General features: G+C 47.5%; 4 protein-coding genes across 4 annotated transcripts; 1 reads left to right on the forward strand and 3 right to left on the reverse strand.

Moving 5' to 3' along the window:
- Positions 1 to 265: 265 nt before the first annotated feature.
- On the forward strand, positions 266 to 1,415 carry PGRI_050410 (isopenicillin N synthase family dioxygenase; the record flags this gene model as incomplete). The annotated part of the gene is made up of 3 exons (XM_040792754.1): positions 266 to 524; positions 587 to 961; positions 1,021 to 1,415. The coding sequence occupies 3 exons, from the start codon at positions 266 to 268 to the stop codon at positions 1,413 to 1,415; spliced, it is 1,029 nt and encodes a 342-aa protein (XP_040644721.1).
- A 57-nt stretch (positions 1,416 to 1,472) lies between these two features.
- PGRI_050420 (putative pectin methylesterase) lies at positions 1,473 to 2,680 on the reverse strand (the record flags this gene model as incomplete). The annotated part of the gene is made up of 2 exons (XM_040792755.1): positions 1,473 to 2,018; positions 2,072 to 2,680. 2 exons carry the CDS (start codon positions 2,678 to 2,680, stop codon positions 1,473 to 1,475), a joined length of 1,155 nt encoding a protein of 384 aa, XP_040644722.1.
- A 647-nt stretch (positions 2,681 to 3,327) lies between these two features.
- On the reverse strand, positions 3,328 to 6,383 carry PGRI_050430 (plasma-membrane proton-efflux P-type ATPase; the record flags this gene model as incomplete). The annotated part of the gene is made up of 2 exons (XM_040792756.1): positions 3,328 to 5,909; positions 5,987 to 6,383. 2 exons carry the CDS (start codon positions 6,381 to 6,383, stop codon positions 3,328 to 3,330), a joined length of 2,979 nt encoding a protein of 992 aa, XP_040644723.1.
- A 9,410-nt stretch (positions 6,384 to 15,793) lies between these two features.
- On the reverse strand, positions 15,794 to 17,087 carry PGRI_050440 (MBL fold metallo-hydrolase; the record flags this gene model as incomplete). Its single annotated transcript, XM_040792757.1, has 5 exons — positions 15,794 to 16,086; positions 16,137 to 16,502; positions 16,572 to 16,719; positions 16,783 to 17,020; positions 17,074 to 17,087. 5 exons carry the CDS (start codon positions 17,085 to 17,087, stop codon positions 15,794 to 15,796), a joined length of 1,059 nt encoding a protein of 352 aa, XP_040644724.1.
- Between the last annotated feature and the right edge of the window lie 26 nt (positions 17,088 to 17,113).

Genomic DNA, 17,113 nt, shown 5'->3' on the forward strand with positions numbered 1-17,113 from the left:
TATTTCTGCCATCTAATAATTTGATCATGTTCATGCATACCAATCTGTCTCTGTCCGCCCTAACACATAACGCGATCTCTAATCATCCATAGGTTAGACAGGAGATTACACAGTTCTCGGATGTTCGGACTTATTAACAGATAATAAGTACATTTGGCAAAGATAACGACATCGGAATTCCCCGCGTTCTATTGGAAAGGCCAGGTATATCAGATATAAAAGGGCTAAACTCACATTTACGCCTTCTCTACTCCATACCTTTAACATGAACCCTAACGAACCCCCTATTATAGACTTCTCCCGTAAGAACCCAACATCCTTTACTCCGAAATACCTAACCCTCCCAGCCTTCTATACCAACGACAAAAAGGACCTCATCAAGCAAATCAAACAAGCATGTGAACAATTCGGCTTCTTCCAACTAATCAACCACGCCATTCCAACCGAACTCCAAGCCGCAGTTCTACAACACTCAAAGGAATTCTTCAACCTCCCCTTAGAAACAAAAGAGAAATACGACCAAGGTATTACCACCCTCGCCCTCCCCCACTCTATCAAATAGCAAAAGACATACTAAGTCAAAAAGCCATTGGCGGTTTCAACCGAGGATACGAACGACTCCGTTCCCAGAACTTCGAAAAACGCACAAAAGGTGACCTCAAAGAAGGCTTCTACCTCGGAAAAGACGTCCCACTAGACGATGAATACGTCCTCCAACGCCGTTTCGGCCACGGACCGAATAAATATCCCACCGAACTAACTGACGCACAAGGCTTCCGTCAAGTAATGGACGAGTACCACGATGCCATGATCGAGCTTTCCGTCGCCATCATGCAAGTTCTGGCGCAGACTCTGGGTCTAGAAGAGGATGCGTTCGAAGATTTCTGCGATCATCCCGTCTCGATTCTCCGATTGCTTCATTACCCACCGCAAGAGGCTGATGAATCGGGTCTTGAGAGAGGTTAGCTGAAACTCATGATAACAAACGTATACTAAATGCATCACACTAATCGAGTACAGGAATCGGCGCACATACGGATTTCGGCGCTATTACCATGCTCCTGCAGGATGAAACGGGAGGCTTGCAGGTGTGGAATAACCTCACGTCTGAATGGGTCGATGTCACACCCGTTCCGGGGGCTTATGTTGTCAATCTTGGGAATATGATGATGCGCTGGACGAATAATCGGTATTTATCGAATCTGCACCGGGTTATCAATACCAGTGGCAAAGAGCGCTTTAGTGTTCCGTTCTTCTTCTCCGGAAATCCGAATTATACGATCCGATGTCTTCCCTGTGGGCAGGATGCTTTATATCCCCCCGTTACCGTTCATGAGTGGATGACGGGGAGGTATGCGGATACTTATGGGACTTCGGAGGATGCTATTGGGGAGATGCGGGAGCTTGGAGAGTGATGGAAGTAGTAGTAAAGCATTGAAGCAGTTTGAGAATCTTGATATAAGAATCTCATCTCAATTCCCCTTAACAACATCCCAATCCACCCACGTCGTATCCCCAAACACCTTCTGCGGAGTACTATACATCTCATACCCCTCCCATCCAAGAACAGACGTAACACCACCAACACGACCAGTCTCATTAACACCAGGCCCGAAGACACGATACTCCGCCATAAGTGTTACGCCCTCCTCGAACCTCCCGACGCCATCGACAATCCAGTCGATATACCCGCGTGGATCAACACTCCCGTCCTCGTACGAACGTGCAAAGATAGACCGGTGCTGGCTATTCCACGGTCGACCGAGCGCGCACGAGCCCTTGATATCAGCCGCGATGGAGACGTTCGCCGCCCGCACGCTCGAGTCGACAATATAAACGCCATACTTGTTAGGCAATGTAGTGTTCGTCCCCTTCCAGGCTGTTATACCGCCTCCACAGCCGCGCAGCTGGAGGGCGCTGGATTGGATCCAGGCCGTGCCGAAGCCGTAGAGGAAATCTGTTTGGCCAGCTAGAATGCTTTTGTAGAAGTATGCGTTTCCGAGTTTGCCAATGTAGACCTGTTGGGTTATGAGAATCGAATGATATCGAGATTAAACATGTAAGAACATACTGTATCCTGATACGAATAAAACCCACAATAATAGAATCCCCCATTCGCACGACTAAGACTCAACGCATGTGCCGGCCCATCCGAATACTCAGCCCAAGTATTATCGAAATCGACATTATACACGCGGAAATCTGTATTTCCGAATGGCGTATCAGACGGCACGGGATACCCCGTCGGCCCGGCACCTGTGAGGCTTGCTTCGAGGGTTGGTGCTACGACTAGGACGCTGGAGAAGACGTTGTCGATGCTTCCTGTGCTGTCTCTGTTTCCTGCGGCCCAGGTGATGCGCACTGTGTTGCGGGATGGGTCTTTTGGGGAGGTTGTTTGGCCGAGGAGGGTTATTGGGCCTGAGCGGGTTATGTTTACTTGTTCGATGTAGGTGCCTGACAGGAGGAGGATTGTTTGTGGGGTTTTGTCGTTGGGGAGGGAGTTTATGGCGGATTGGAGGGTTTTATGGGTGGCTTGGTTGGAGGTTGGGCTGACGATTAGGGTTCCTGGGGGACAATGGCTTCCGGTGGATTGGCAGGTCTGTCTGTTGATGGGGTGGATGGCGGTTGTGTTTGCTCCTATGAGGAGGAGAGCCAATAGGGGAAGGATATATGGGAGCATCGTGTTGGGTTGAATTACTTGGACATGGTGGTTGTGCTATTCTTTTATAGGGCAATTGGGGGGACCTGTATAGGAATACCCAGTTATAGACGGAAAATTAAAAGATTCATGAGCAAGACTAGTAACAAGATAGGTTAAGATCCGGGGTCAAATCCAGATATGAGTGGATTGTAGTTCTCTATACGTACATACAGAAGAGAGGGGCCTTACGGGCAAAGCTTGTCTCGACGTGGAATTCATCCGGGGAAAAGATGGGGACGGAGAAATGGCTTCCACCTGTGAGCGTTGAGAGACAAGGTAGATGTAGATCAAGAGTAAGAGACTATAATATTACAAAGTTTATAATGTACAAGGAAAGAAATGATTAGAATCCCTTAGATTGACTAAGTGCCACTATTAACGACATACATACACGTAGAGAATGAAAAGATGACTCTAGCAACTCGAAAGCAAACCACAGCCAAGGGGTAAATGAAACACACAAAGTCTATAATACGGGTAAAAGGAAGAAAAAAAGGTGGCCTTTTTGACTCCCACGGCATGCATGTTCAAGTAGGTGGCACGGCAAAATTTGCGGGTAATCGCAGGGAGATAAAAGAAATTAGACCTCGAATCAGTAACGAGTCGCAAAAAAGCTAAACGAGCATTTACTCGTCGTCCTCGATCTCCTCGGCGCGAGCACCGAGAGTGTAACGAGTCTTGCCTTCCGAGTCGTGCTCCATTTCGATGGCGAGCTTGGAAAGGTGAGCGATCATGTTCTCGATCTTGGTATCGGCCTTGGAGCGGGTCTTGCGGCCAAGGTTATCAAGAGCGGGGACAATGGTCAGGAGGTAGTACACAACGGCGATGATGACAGTAACACCGATGGAGTAGGCCCAGATGACAACGACGGTGACAATGTCGACATCGTTGTTCTTGGAGAAGTAAGGGCCAGCTGGGTCAGGGGGAGAGGTCTGCTCCCAGTCGGGTGCGAGCCAGCCGAAGACACAGAAGAGGGTGGCAAGGACATCCACGATGAAGATGGCACCAACCAACTGCCACGAGGGCCAGGTCTTTCCACCACGGGTAACGAAGATGAGCCAGTTCTCAGTCAAAGCAATCTCAAGGAAGAGAATCTCCTGGGGGGAACCGAAGTTCTGGATGATACCACCGTTCTCGAGGAAGAGAGTGGCACGGATGATCCAGGTAGCGACAGCGAGCAAGATTCCAAGAACGACGGAGATAACCCAGATCTTGGGCAACTGCCACTCGACGGGGCGGGCTTCGAAGTGAGCGTTATCGTAGGCAACAGCGATGGTAGCAAGATCAGCGAACAAGGCGATGAAGACAATGAGGGCAGAGTCGACAGTCTCGTTGATGATGATCATGGAGGTAACCAGGTAGATCTCGAGGTGGAGACACAGGGCAATACGGTACTGGATGTAAGCCTTCATACGCTGGAAAATCTGGCGGGCAAGCTTGATAGCATCGACGATAGTGGAGAGACCGGGGGCGAGGAAGACAATATCGGCGGCAGCCTGGGCAGCCTCAGTGGAACCCTCGACAGCGATACCACAGTCAGCCTTCTTGAGAGAGGGAGCATCGTTGACACCGTCACCAGTCATGGCAGTCAAGTGACCACGCTGCTGGAGCATCTCGACGACCTGGTACTTGTGCTCGGGGAAGACCTCAGCGAAACCATCAGCCTTCTCGACAAGGTCGTGCTGGGCGGAACCAGCGAGACCACCGTGGATCAGACGCTCAGAGTTGTAAACCTTAGTACCGAGGGCAAGCATCTTGCAAGTCTCCTTGGCGATAGCGATGGCATCACCAGTAAGCATCTTGACGGAAAGACCGAGAACCTGGGCCTCAGCGATGGTGTGGGCGGTATCCTCACGGGGGGGATCGAACATGGGGTACATGCCCAGAAGCTGCCAGGGCTCACCCTCCTTCTGGACGGCGACACCGAGGGAACGGAAACCACGACGAGCGAACTCAGTGACCTTCTCACGGTAGAGCTTGGCCTCTTCGGGGGAGCAGGAAGACATGTTGAGGATAGCCTTGGGGGCACCCTTGGCACAGATGTAACGGACACCATCGCAAGTGCAAACAGTGGTGATACGCTTGGAGACGGGATCGAAAGGAGTGTACTTCTCGGTAATCCAGTTGCGGGAGAGGATCTCACGGGCCTTGGGGTAACGACGGAGGGTCAGGACGGTAACCTTATCAATGGGGTCCAGGTTCTTGATGTTGTGGGAAGAGGCAATAGCGGCGACGGCCATCATCCAGTTGACATCAACACCCTCAGCGACGTAGGGCTCACGGATGGAGAGCTGGTTGGCAGTGAGAGTACCGGTCTTGTCAGAGCAAAGAATATCGACACCAGCGAGGGACTCGATGGCAGTGAGCTTCTGGACAATAGCCTTCTGCTCGGCGAGGTAGGCGGCACCGACAGCGAGAGTGGTGGTGGTGACAACGGGGAGACCGACGGGAACACCGATAATCAGGAGAATCAGGGTGTAGTGGAGCAGGTTGTTGTCGCTGTCCTCGGGGGTAGCGATCTTCAAGTGACGGAAGAAACCACCAATCCAGGCGGCGAGAATCCAGAACATGACGAGAACGAGCAGAGAGGTACCGATGTTGTCCATGACGGCCTTGAAGTGACCAGAGTCCTGGGCACCCTGAACAAGGGCGGCAGTCTTACCGACGAAAGAGTGACGAGCAGTAGCAGTGACAATACCGTAGGCCTTGCCACGCTTGCAACCGGTGGTGTAGTAACAGACATCAGCCATGTACTTGTCGACAGCGAGAGATTCACCAGTGATAGCGGACTGATCACAAGCAATGAGGGAGACACCCTGGTGGGTCTCAACATCATCGTCATCATCATCACCGTGCTTCTCCTTGAGGTCGTCGGAGGTAACGTTGGCGAGGTACTCCTTGTAGGTCTCGAACATCTCGGGCTTGGTGTAGTCACAGATCAGGCGGACATCGGCAGGGATAACGGTACCCTCCTCGACGATAACAATATCACCAGCAACGAGCTCACGAGCGAGGATCTCCTCCTCCTGGCCGTTACGGACAACGATAGCACGCATAGCGATATCACCCTTGAGAGAAGCAACGACATCGGCAGCCTGCTTCTCCTGGTACCAACCGACGAGAGCATTGAGCAAAAGAATACCACAGATAACACCAAGATCGATCCAGTCACGCAGACCGGCAGCGAGAAGGACAGCAAGTTCCATAACTATAGAAAAAAATATTGTGTTAGTGGCCAATTGGCATTCAGACGCGTCAATCAAGACGGATGTCGAAGCCACTTACCATAGAGAATAGGACCACGGAAGTAACCAATGAACTGAATGAAAATGTTGGTCTTCTCAGTAACCAACTCGTTCCAGCCAGTCTTCTTGCGACGAGGCTCAATGTCGCTGGAGCTCAGACCAGAGCGGAGGTCGGTCTGGAGCCACTCATCGGGGGTAATGAAACCATCCTCGATACCGGAAGCCTTGCCTCCGAACTTCCACCAAGGCTTCTTCTTCTCCTCGCCAGAGCTGAGAGCACCGGCGCTCGAGGTAGAACCACGACGGTTGTCGCGGGCAGTCGAGATGTACCGGTTCAGCGCAGAGTACTCATCGAGGTTACCATCGTCACCAGCGTCGCGGGTGTGACGCTCACCATTTTCGACGTCAACAGCATAGGAAATTCTCCGCTCCGCCATTGTTGTTGCTTCGGCTCACACAGCCTTGGAACCCAACGATATGAGTAAAGACAACGGAATGACGGTATGACAGAGTCGGAACAGATCCTATGTAAAGAGAGGAAATGAGAAAAACTAGATGGGCGAAGGAAGGACTGTTTTATAATGGATTACGGGGGGGTCAAAAAGAGGGAACCGGAGTGGGTAGGTGGATAATGAGGGAAATTAAAAAAAAGGAAAAATTGGGAATTAAAAAAAAATAATAATTAAATGGGACTTGGGGAGAATGGTATTTTCAAAAAAAAAAAATAACCCGTGTTTGTTAATTTTGGAGGGAGGAATACTTCTGAAAATGGTTGCTGGGGGAGGTATAACACAGGTACTTTTTGACCCGCTGAATGATTCCTTTCGGATTATTTTGACTTTTTTGGTGTTTTTTTCATAACTTTTATTTTTTTTTTATTTCCTTTTTCTTTCCCCTTTGGGTTAGTTCAGTGTAATTTCTTGCTTGTTACCAGTCTTTGCCCCTTGCCCTACCAAAAAGATCCAACTGGACTTCCAGCTGTAACCAATCAACACCAAGAAAGAAGAGGTTTAGTGGGGTAATCACTGCATTCAGATTAGCCCCAAAACAAGTAAAAACCCTGATACCAATACCACTCTCCTTTGGAGGTCTCTGCTACCGGCACTGGGCTGCCGAGTTGGCCTCCACATGTATGAATTGGTACACAATTTTACGCAAGTTTCTATGCCTTAGCCGATATCCCCCAGTTCTAACTATGCGCGATTTTCTGTTGTCTGGGGTCATTTTGATCCTTACTGTGCCCCGAAACCCCAAGACCAAAAAAAAAAAAACTAATGGAATTGGCACTGCGAGTATGTATTGTTGTAGTTAGTTTCAACGGAGAATTCACGGGCATGGCAAAAAGGAATAGACAGGAATGCCCTTGCAGGAGAATGTTCCTTTATTGAGCGACATGGTCCGAGATATACCCAAGATAGTCTATCGATACGAATACGTTTTCATGTTCATTCTACAGCGTCAGGGTCTAGCTATCTATACTTCCGATTTTCCGCTCCTCAACCAGTTCCGGCTGTCATAAAGTCATAGATTTACAAAAAGTACCACAGTAAATATGGTGACGACAGTATCGCATGGCCGTCACACCCAACCCATTTTAAACATAGCAAGGGGTCCGGAAGCGGTTGACAGATTTTTTTTTTTTATTGATATGCCAATGTTGTTGGAAGCATGCCGAGCCAAGAAAATTACCATGTTTTTACGAGTTACGTACAATTTGTGTATCATTATGTCATCAATTGACTTTTTTCTCTGTCGGGCGTCTTTCAACTCTACTAACAATACGCACTTTTATCTTTATTTCCAATACCCTCGCTGAAGCTGCCTCCTTCGTACCTTAACACGGTCGATCGTTGCCCTGTCTTTTCTTGCCCCTGGCCTCGTGGAGAGCGTCCCCAGAAGCGTCATTTAATTCAACCCTCCTCACTGGTGGGCATGACCGTAAAGTCTCCGCACACTAACTAGTAATAACCGGGCGGCTTTGATCGAATCACCGGGTTCAGACGCCGATGATTTCATCGCTGTTGATCGGCAGCGCTGTTCCCAAGCACTGACTTCTATATGGTCTGTTTATATGAAAAAGTACGGCTGGAATGCTTCATGGTATGACATATGGAAATCCTCCTCGCTTGATTATGTTCTAAAAGATGGTCAATCAGGCCAATATAGGAGGCATTGAGGTTTATTTTGATGCTCGTAGTTTTAATTATGATAGACTATTATTACCCTCCCGGTCAGCGCATTGCTCCATTGATCGTCTGACAGCGTGACCGGAAAAAAATCTCTTCCCAATATGGAACAATACCACTTCACGATGTCAAAATCCCGTACGGAGGTGAATCTTCGATAACGTATAGCAGGGGTCATCAAGACCAATATCAGGATGATCCACGCCCGAACCCTTATCCCATCAAGCTTCTTAAGTGCATGCAAGATATCAAACAACGTTGAATGCGATTGGACGGAGACCTGCTTTCAAATCACGATGGAGCAAAAGGAATGCTGTCAGTTAGTACAATCACTATAACCACAGGCAATCAGAAATCCCTCATCGCGACGTGCTTTTGGCAGTTGCACCCCGGCTTTCCGGTGAGTGCCCTTGGCAAGCTTCTTCCCCAGAAGACCAATCTTTTTAGGGCTGGGGTCTTCGCTCGATCGTGCACGAGCCGTTGGAGATGGACAACGGCGCGGGAGATACTAGATCCTAATACGGAAGACATCCATGGATGTATCCCGAGTCTGCGCGATCTAAACGAATTTTACCTTTCGTTCTCGTCTACTATGTAAAAAGTACGGAGTACGGGGCGCATCGTCGATAGATGCGCTACTAGAGATCGAGCATAGAAGCTTGTGATAATCACTCAGACAACCCTGTCGGACATCCCGTCTCTTGTATACTTCAATCAAAGTTGCCCGGCGCTTTCCGCGACAGACGTGCCGTTCACATTGTGAACCAATTGCACACATCTAAAATGAAAGTAAATTATGGATCTCCCGAGTCTGGCCATAATATGTCAAATAAATATAACACCTTCCATTCTAGCATTGTACTCCGTAAAGCTATTGTTTTTTTGTTCCAAGAAAGAGTAAGAACACGATCCCGCTTTCTCTAGCCCGCTGTCGTCACTCTGGATCCCCCTGTCTCATCTCTTCCATATCTGTAGCTCTCCGTAAAGAAAGCTCTTAAGCCAACCTCTTTCGGGAAGCCGGCCGTGGGTGGAGTCTGAAATCCGCAACTGACCCCTATTCGATGCAACGCCTGCGCTCCGTCCTCCTGCAGCCCCGTGCGAGAGCGAGGGATAAAAAAAAATAAATTCAAAGAAAAAATAAAAATTTTGCAATTGAGCTACGATCATTCCGGGGGATTCTCGCCGTTCAGCCTTCCAAAGAAAGAAAAATATTACACGTCAGCCAAGACCGGCTCAAGCGGCAGGAGTGTACGATCCTGGGGGAGACTGTCAGCGCCGCCGAGGTCACTAGAAGTCACTGTTACCAAATAAATCAGTTCCAGAGTATCGGGCGATTGTGATTTTAAAAAAAAAAATTTCTGCCGGGCCCACGACGCTTCAGAATCTCCAAAACCAAGGTGCATAAGTGGAGAGCTCTACTTGACCCCATATATGGAAAAATGGCTCGGGGGGCCATCGAAGCATCGAGAATTAGGAAATTTCTTTTGGACCTTTCTATCCCCCACGGTGCGAGCCGTGGATCAGACTGTGGGACAATAATATCTGTAGGAGGTAGATTATACTATTATACTACTTAGGGCAATATCAAAATATCATGTCATGGCCAAGTCGATAGCCCATTTTCATTTAGAATTGTAGGGACTGACTCGTTATTATTGCTGATCCTTGGAGTCAATCTCAAAGTTCCATTAATATAACAGACGTAATAATCGGGGATTCACGGTATGATCTTACTTGGCTGCATTTTTTGGGGGGGCTGGAAATGGATGTTTCACGATCTTCCAAATACACAATTACCCCGAGGAGAAACCCGTTAAGGACGGAGTATAACTACCGTAAACAATTAATCTATCTACGCCCGTGGCGAATCGCCCTCGGTCGGACATGTGTACATTGTACTCCGTAGCCGCCAGGATCTTCCACATATGCAGCATGTACAAAGTACAGAGAATGATCCGACGTTCCCAGAGTCGGGCGATCGTGCCGCTGATGCCGTCTGGTTTAGAGGCGTTGATCTGGGGAAGGATTGGATTCAGCGTGCTGACAGGGAAAAGCACGGGCTTTTCCGATCCCGTTGGTGCTTTGTCCTGCGTCATGCGACAAAATGCCTCAAAAAAATTCATTCGTAGATGATTGCCAGATGATTGCCACCGGATCAGAGCGGGTTTGGAAATTGAGGCTCCATTTGCAAGAAAGAACGGTGAAGCCGTGAATACCCCGATATCAAAACTGCTGTGTACAGAGTAAACTAGAGGCTGGGTCGGTGCCGAGTCGGCCATTTTCTCCATTTGGGAAATTTCTCGGAGTGGACCTTTTTTTCAGTGCGTGTACATATTTTAGGGTGTTTCTGGATTTCTTCTAGAAGCCTTCTATGGTGACTGTACCATGGATGCAATGCAGCTTACTGCGTGAACGGGGACGTTTTTTTATTTTTTTTTATTTTCCCTTTTCTTTATGTCTTTTATCCTTTTAAATCGGGATATCGGCATCACAATATGATAAGAATAACAGTATCACGTCATGACATCTTATCATGCCGCTTTCGCTATGCCATTGTTGGACTAACCTAACCTATTATTACTTTTTTGAAAAAAATACCCGGAAACATATGAATTTTTTCCCATTTGGGTAAAGCCCGACGAGATTTACCCCCCTGGTCCCCCACCAATCATCTAAGCTGTAGTAATAGCTGAGTCAGTGAATTATTCCAAAATACAAGTAAATTACAAGTAACATTACTCAGGTTGGAGATGCCGTGTTGTATATAGCCCTAAAGTATGTTATATTGTACAAGTAATAATGAGGGCACAACCTAATCTCCCCTCCCCGTTCAAATCCTCTAAAATCCAGATCCTGAATCCACATTAAATACCATTGGCATTACTTTATCGGCGTCTACTGGTCAGGTATCGAATGACCCAATATCCTAGCATGGGTCTTGGCTTTCGCCTCGCAGCCGTGTACCTACAGTAGCGCGAGTAGTGTGATGGGGCACGGCTTCCTCCAGCAATCAGATTATCGTAAATCCGCTTAGCCGACTCCTCATCTGAATCAAACCCTCACCGGTGGGCCAGAGGAGCATCAGCTCCCGCTAGATGATCGCCCTGCCAAATCGCTGTACGGACGTTACCACGTATACAATAGTACACTTGGCTTTTCTTCTTATGTGTTGTCGGACTTTTGCCGATCTTAGATCGTGAGGCATTTTTTGTCACTTTCTAGCTCATTTTAGACACACCGACAAGGGTTCACGATACCCCCCCATCTATATTATCCTTTTGACTAAGGTGTGAGTCCGCGGAGGTCCGTCTGACAGCGCGACAAGTCAATCTCTCACTTCTCTCGTAATGGGTGCTTGGTATTGCATAATATATTGAGAAAACAATCTCCAAAAGTACAAAGTACCAACGTAACGGTTAGCTAAAAGCCCAGTTCGCCAAGCTATCCCAGCTTCATCCCCAGAATTTTTGCCCATGGAGAAAGGAAAAACGCGGGTTGGGAATATAACACATATTCCCCGTGCACGGGGGGTGGCCTCACCCCAAAGCCGAGTTAGGTATGGTGTGATTTGGTTCCCGCACCTGCAGGACACACTTTAAGCCTTTTGAGATATTTTTTCCGTTTAAGTCTACGGAGTAAATGCAACATACATATATCTCTTATTATCTCTAAGGTTATGGTAGTATCGTGTACTTTTGGGAGAATGATTCTCTTTCTAAAGTTCCTAAACAGCCTTGAGCTAAAGAATCAATAACTTGAAATCAGCCCCGCGTGTCTGTGCTTTCCAGACTACTGCCCGTTTAGGTTTGCCATCCCCGAGGCATAATTCCCCCAAATATTGAGGCTTCTCTTCCAAGACACACTATTGGATCAACACCTTTGGAATTCTATCGGTCCCCCCTCGGTCTTGGCTTATGTATCTGGCCACTCGCCGACGCAGATCGGGAATCCCGTGTCGAAACTCCGACTCGGGCGACGCGGCACGCGGGAACTCGGCACGCAGTTTCAGGTTTTCGGATTGTGTGGGCATCGACGGAGTACCAGTGCTAATTTTCTATGGATAGATATTACCATTTGATTGCCAACCCTTCTTTCTTCATTCGTGTGTGGTTCTCTTAAAATCTTCCTAATTTTGCCGAGGCACCGGGTAAATTACCCTCTTTGTTTACTCATGGGAAATTACTTCCTAAGCGCCACCAAGCAATAGCGGTAAAATAACGGAGAATTTGACATCAGCCTTATTCATTGAATTGTGTACATAGCTATTTTCAAATTGATGTGTCGAGATCATGTTACACCTTACTCTTGGCTGCATGCAAACCCTGTGTCGATCCGATAGTCATCACATACGGACACGCCCCGAATACGCACAGTCCGCAAAAACGAAAACGAAGATAGTGTTCAACAACTCCGTATCCGTACTCACTCTAGCTTTATAGCTTCGGGGATTAACACTTTTAGTCGAAATAACCGCAAATCTAAATATGTGTTTGAGATTGAGATTCGGAGAAATATACTATAATGGACTCGTGTGATCACGCACAAATCACCTTTCCAGTCCTGGATAGCAATGATGACATATAGTCCTCGCGCATACCTAAAAAAGCAATAAATAAACAAACACTCAGACCACCTACAATATATAGATTAGACGACTTACGCGACTAATAAGCCATAAGACCAGATCACCACATGCTTTAGCCTTCCCCTTTAGGTCGCGATCGACAGGAGAACAAACCAACACCCCACACTACGCGAACTCTCAACAGGCAAGTGGTATGGGAGACAAGATATTTTGCTCCCTTGCTACTGGTCCCCATACATGGTAGTTGCACATCATTATTTACCGGCACTTCAATATTGACTAGGATTGTCGCGACTTGATTCCTGTGTTGGTAAGAGTTCGTGCTATCTACTCCGTACATATATTAGGGGAAATTAACTGACATGTCGTCACTTTGTTCCCCTTTTGTGACGCAAGGCATGCACCATAACAAACCTACATAACAATTACCCTCTATAGTATGCTGTAATACACACTAGAATAGACGTTATGGGTAGGTATCCCGAACCTGTGCGCGAAAACCGTTGACAATGCACACGCTCCCTATCTCCCCGTGCTGCAGCTCTATTGTATTGATATTCCTCTTGGCTGTGTTATATCGATACGAACCTACTTCTGGATTGTACAGACTTAAACGTCACGGTATTGTGTCTCGGACTAGCTGTCACTGCCACTCGGGCATCAGTGATCGGCGGTGTTCATGATTTCTCCAAGATCGGGACGGAATGACGGTGTGCGTGACGAACTACTGAATGCAGAACTTCGTACTTCGTACGTCCGTATACTCCGCATCGCTGTTTCCCTCCGTTACTATTGTTAGATTATTTACTATTGTTAGAAAGAGATTCGAGACTGCCTGCTAGGCTACGAGATATCTCTTTATTAGTATGCATCTTTGTGCGTCGACAGATCTGCATAGCCACCGTTAAAGTCCCGATCATCAGAATATCAATCTCTGTCGGTGCCTGTTACAGGTCTCGGGGGCGGAGTCAAAGCATAATATAGCGCAAACGCTGTTCCAACGTGAGTTTATTGCTTCCAAGTCTTACAGGTACTGTATACTCCGTACTTTACTCTGAGCTTGTCCTGGGATACCTTGTCCAGGCATGCCAAGGAATACAGGGATAGATTCGTGGGGGATGCTAGGGGATCGCCATGCTGCCTGGCGTGCTATTGTCTATAGATAGCATTCGTCGTGCTGAGTGGTTGACTGATGCAGTACCAGACACAAATGTGGGATTAACCTCCATGATCGACGGTAGACAGGTAAAAGCCAAGATCCAACAATAGAAAGGGACAGCAATTATACTTGAGTTTCACTTCTCAGTTTCACTAGACCTTCTTGGCTAAGCAGTACCATTACTGGGCATTGCTCATTTATGAGAACTAATGACAGAACAGGATGTATGATCGACTACATCCTTGTTCTCATTGTCTTGGACTCTCAATACGGAGTAGTCTATTGAAGTCTCGATGACTTGCATACTCAAATACGATTTACCCCATAATAGAAGACAACACTCTGTATGCAGTTCCGATAATACTCCGTGTCTGAACATATATTCAGCAAGAGAAACGAGAAACTATCGACAAGTCTCAAAAATAAATGCACGCAAATCATCCCGATTGCATCTAACCCCTGTCTCTTCCAATCAATCTTGGCGAAAATGATAAAAAAACAGACACTATTCAAAGATATTCTTGGCATGTGTCTAATGTGATATGAAGCGATAAAGTCATTCAATGATGTCAAGTATCTTTTATCGGAACCCCCCTTGATCTGCTGATCGCCCTGCACCTGTCCACCGACGCCAAGCCACGCCGTGCATCCCTTCCTCCCGCATTATCGTCTTGGCGAGCATTTCACCTCTGACCAGCCCCTTTTTATTTCTGTGTCGTCGTGAGATCATTTCGATGGGGTGGGGTGGAGAGGAGAGGGAGACAGGCGCGAGGGTTGTTGATAATGCTTGTTGTGCTTGCATCTTGGCGGGGGCAGTGTGCATGCTTGTACTACGGAGTTACTTGCACATAAGTGTGGAATCTAGGGACGTGCTTTTTATCGGGGGTGTCTGTTAGGGGATCGTGGCGCTGTCAGGGGCGTATTTAGATTTGTTCATGCCAATGCTTACATGCTTACTCTGAGGGATTTTAGTCGGCCGAGACGGGAGAGACTGTTGGTCTGCAACTGCGGGATCTTGAAGGTTCGGTCAATATTTACTTGTGAGCTTGGCTGTAGAACAATGCACGGAGAGGGGCCCGTGGAGGACTAGTCCTGCTGACCTCGGCCAGGTGTCCGTTGGTGTAGTTGCTTTCCTTGTGGTTACACTGCATACTATCTTGCGGGTGAGGTGCTTTTGACTTATCTAGACGTGGGTATAGAACTAAACGTGCATAGAAATGGTTGAATAGAAGTTTGTAAGATCTGATCAAGATCCAGTGCTACATTTAATAGAGGTTACATCTATAATGTACTGCCCATGGTACTCCTTAGATAGAACGCAAATGTATATATATTGAAAGTTTTAAGCACATGTGAGGTATTATACAACATAGATCAAATTTGGACTTCGGTGTGAAATGCAATCACAATTGTTGGCATATAGTTGATATTGATGTAAATATATATTAGCTATAGATTTCATGCTACTCGGGTTTCTTAGATACTCGGGTTTCTTAGATCTTTTCTCATTGAGAATATGTAATGGAAGTTGCAATTGCTTTCTGAAATATATATCGCTCAAAACCATTGTAGAAGCTGACACTGCCAAGCTCACAGAAACCAATGCTTACGCTGCTTGGCTGTATATGTCTCAGTATCATTATTATTAGCATTGTCACGTCTCCTACCTATCATAAGTCTAAAAACAGCCATCTGCATCCCTCCCGCATTCCCCCGATCGCAAGAAAATGCAGCAAGGAGATAAAGTGACACTAGAATTTGGAATCCGATCTCAACAGAACAAGTTATGCCGAGGTGATGATGAGACAGCCCCTTGATGAGACTCGTTGCTACGGAAGCAACCAATGCCATGCGGTTTCACATGAACACCCTGCGTCCACACCGAGTATCATGTTTCAGATAAAACCAACACAAAACTCAGAAAGTGATTCTTGATCCTACGGTACAGGGTACCAATGACCCAGGCATGTGTTTCTCAATCGCAAACTTGGCACGCCAGCCCGAACAGTGACCGGGCATGAGCACGGCGGGATCAAGTCGTTTGAGATCAGCTACTGTGTTTTGGATTTGATCTGCGTCGCTCGTGGCGAGATGGAATCCACCGACCACGGCATGGACAGGTATTGTTCCACCAGTAAGCTGGACGGCGTGTTTGGTGGTGTTGACTACACCGGCGTGGCTACATCCAGTGAAAACAACAAGTCCCTTTCCTGAAGGATATGTTAGCTCAATAAGCTGTGGGCAGACAGGATGCATATACCCTTGAGATTGCAGATGAGAGAACGCTCATCGATGATGAGTTCGTCCGAGAACCAGTCATTATCATCAGGGTCATATCGCACTGCATTCTTCAGACCTGTCTCGTATGGTGTCACTCGTGGAATCTCCCCAGAGATAAGAAAGAAGTCATCAAGTACGGTGTGTGGTTCGCTCCGCTTGTCGACCACCGCACCTGCATTTCCAATCTCCTCAAAGGTAGGGTCAGCCTCGAGGGAAATGATATGCTCGGGGAGGGCAATGCCTCTGTAGACTGGTCGGTCTGGGTGCAAATCTGCGACTAGGTCCTCAGAGCGGCACTCGGCTTGTTTGGCATCGTTTATCATGCGGATTGCTCGCAGAAGACCACCTGCGCGGATGTCAGAACAATTGAAGAGGCCATGGGTGAATGTGTCCATTGTCGTTTAAAATCACGAACCGGAGTGATCTCGATGCCAATGCGATAGATGAATCATTTCCACAGAGGAGAGATTTGGGCGCAGCCGTTTCACATTTCTCTCCCAAGCCTCCTCTTCAGGACCAGCATCGAAGAGAATAACGTGTTTCTTGTCGCCTTTAGTGGCAGTCTATGTATGATGGACTTAATACTAAACTGCATTCAAAAGTCCAATTGTAGAATATCGGCTTACCACCAGAATCGACAGGCCATGTGCCGCGCAACAAACATCTCCCAGCCTCAATTCCTTGCATGCTTCCCCGCGGTCTGTCAGTTTATGAGTTGAGCCCATGGCAATCGCCCCCAGATTCCCTGAGACTTGGACGGTATCCGGGGCCGGGGGAGAGAGCGGATCTAGCTCATTGTCGATGATAACAATGGCTTCGAGAGAGTCCACCTCTCCGAGGTTTATGGGCGTCTCCATAGATTCACTACTTTCCAGTTAGAGAATTTCATAAGCAGACGAGGTGAATACAAGAGATACCTGAAAGGATCCATTCCTGAATATCCGCGAATATCAAAAA

This window comes from Penicillium griseofulvum (genome assembly GCF_001561935.1).
Source record: "Penicillium griseofulvum strain PG3 chromosome Unknown contig_84, whole genome shotgun sequence".
In the NCBI taxonomy this organism is placed as follows: domain Eukaryota; kingdom Fungi; phylum Ascomycota; class Eurotiomycetes; order Eurotiales; family Aspergillaceae; genus Penicillium; species Penicillium griseofulvum.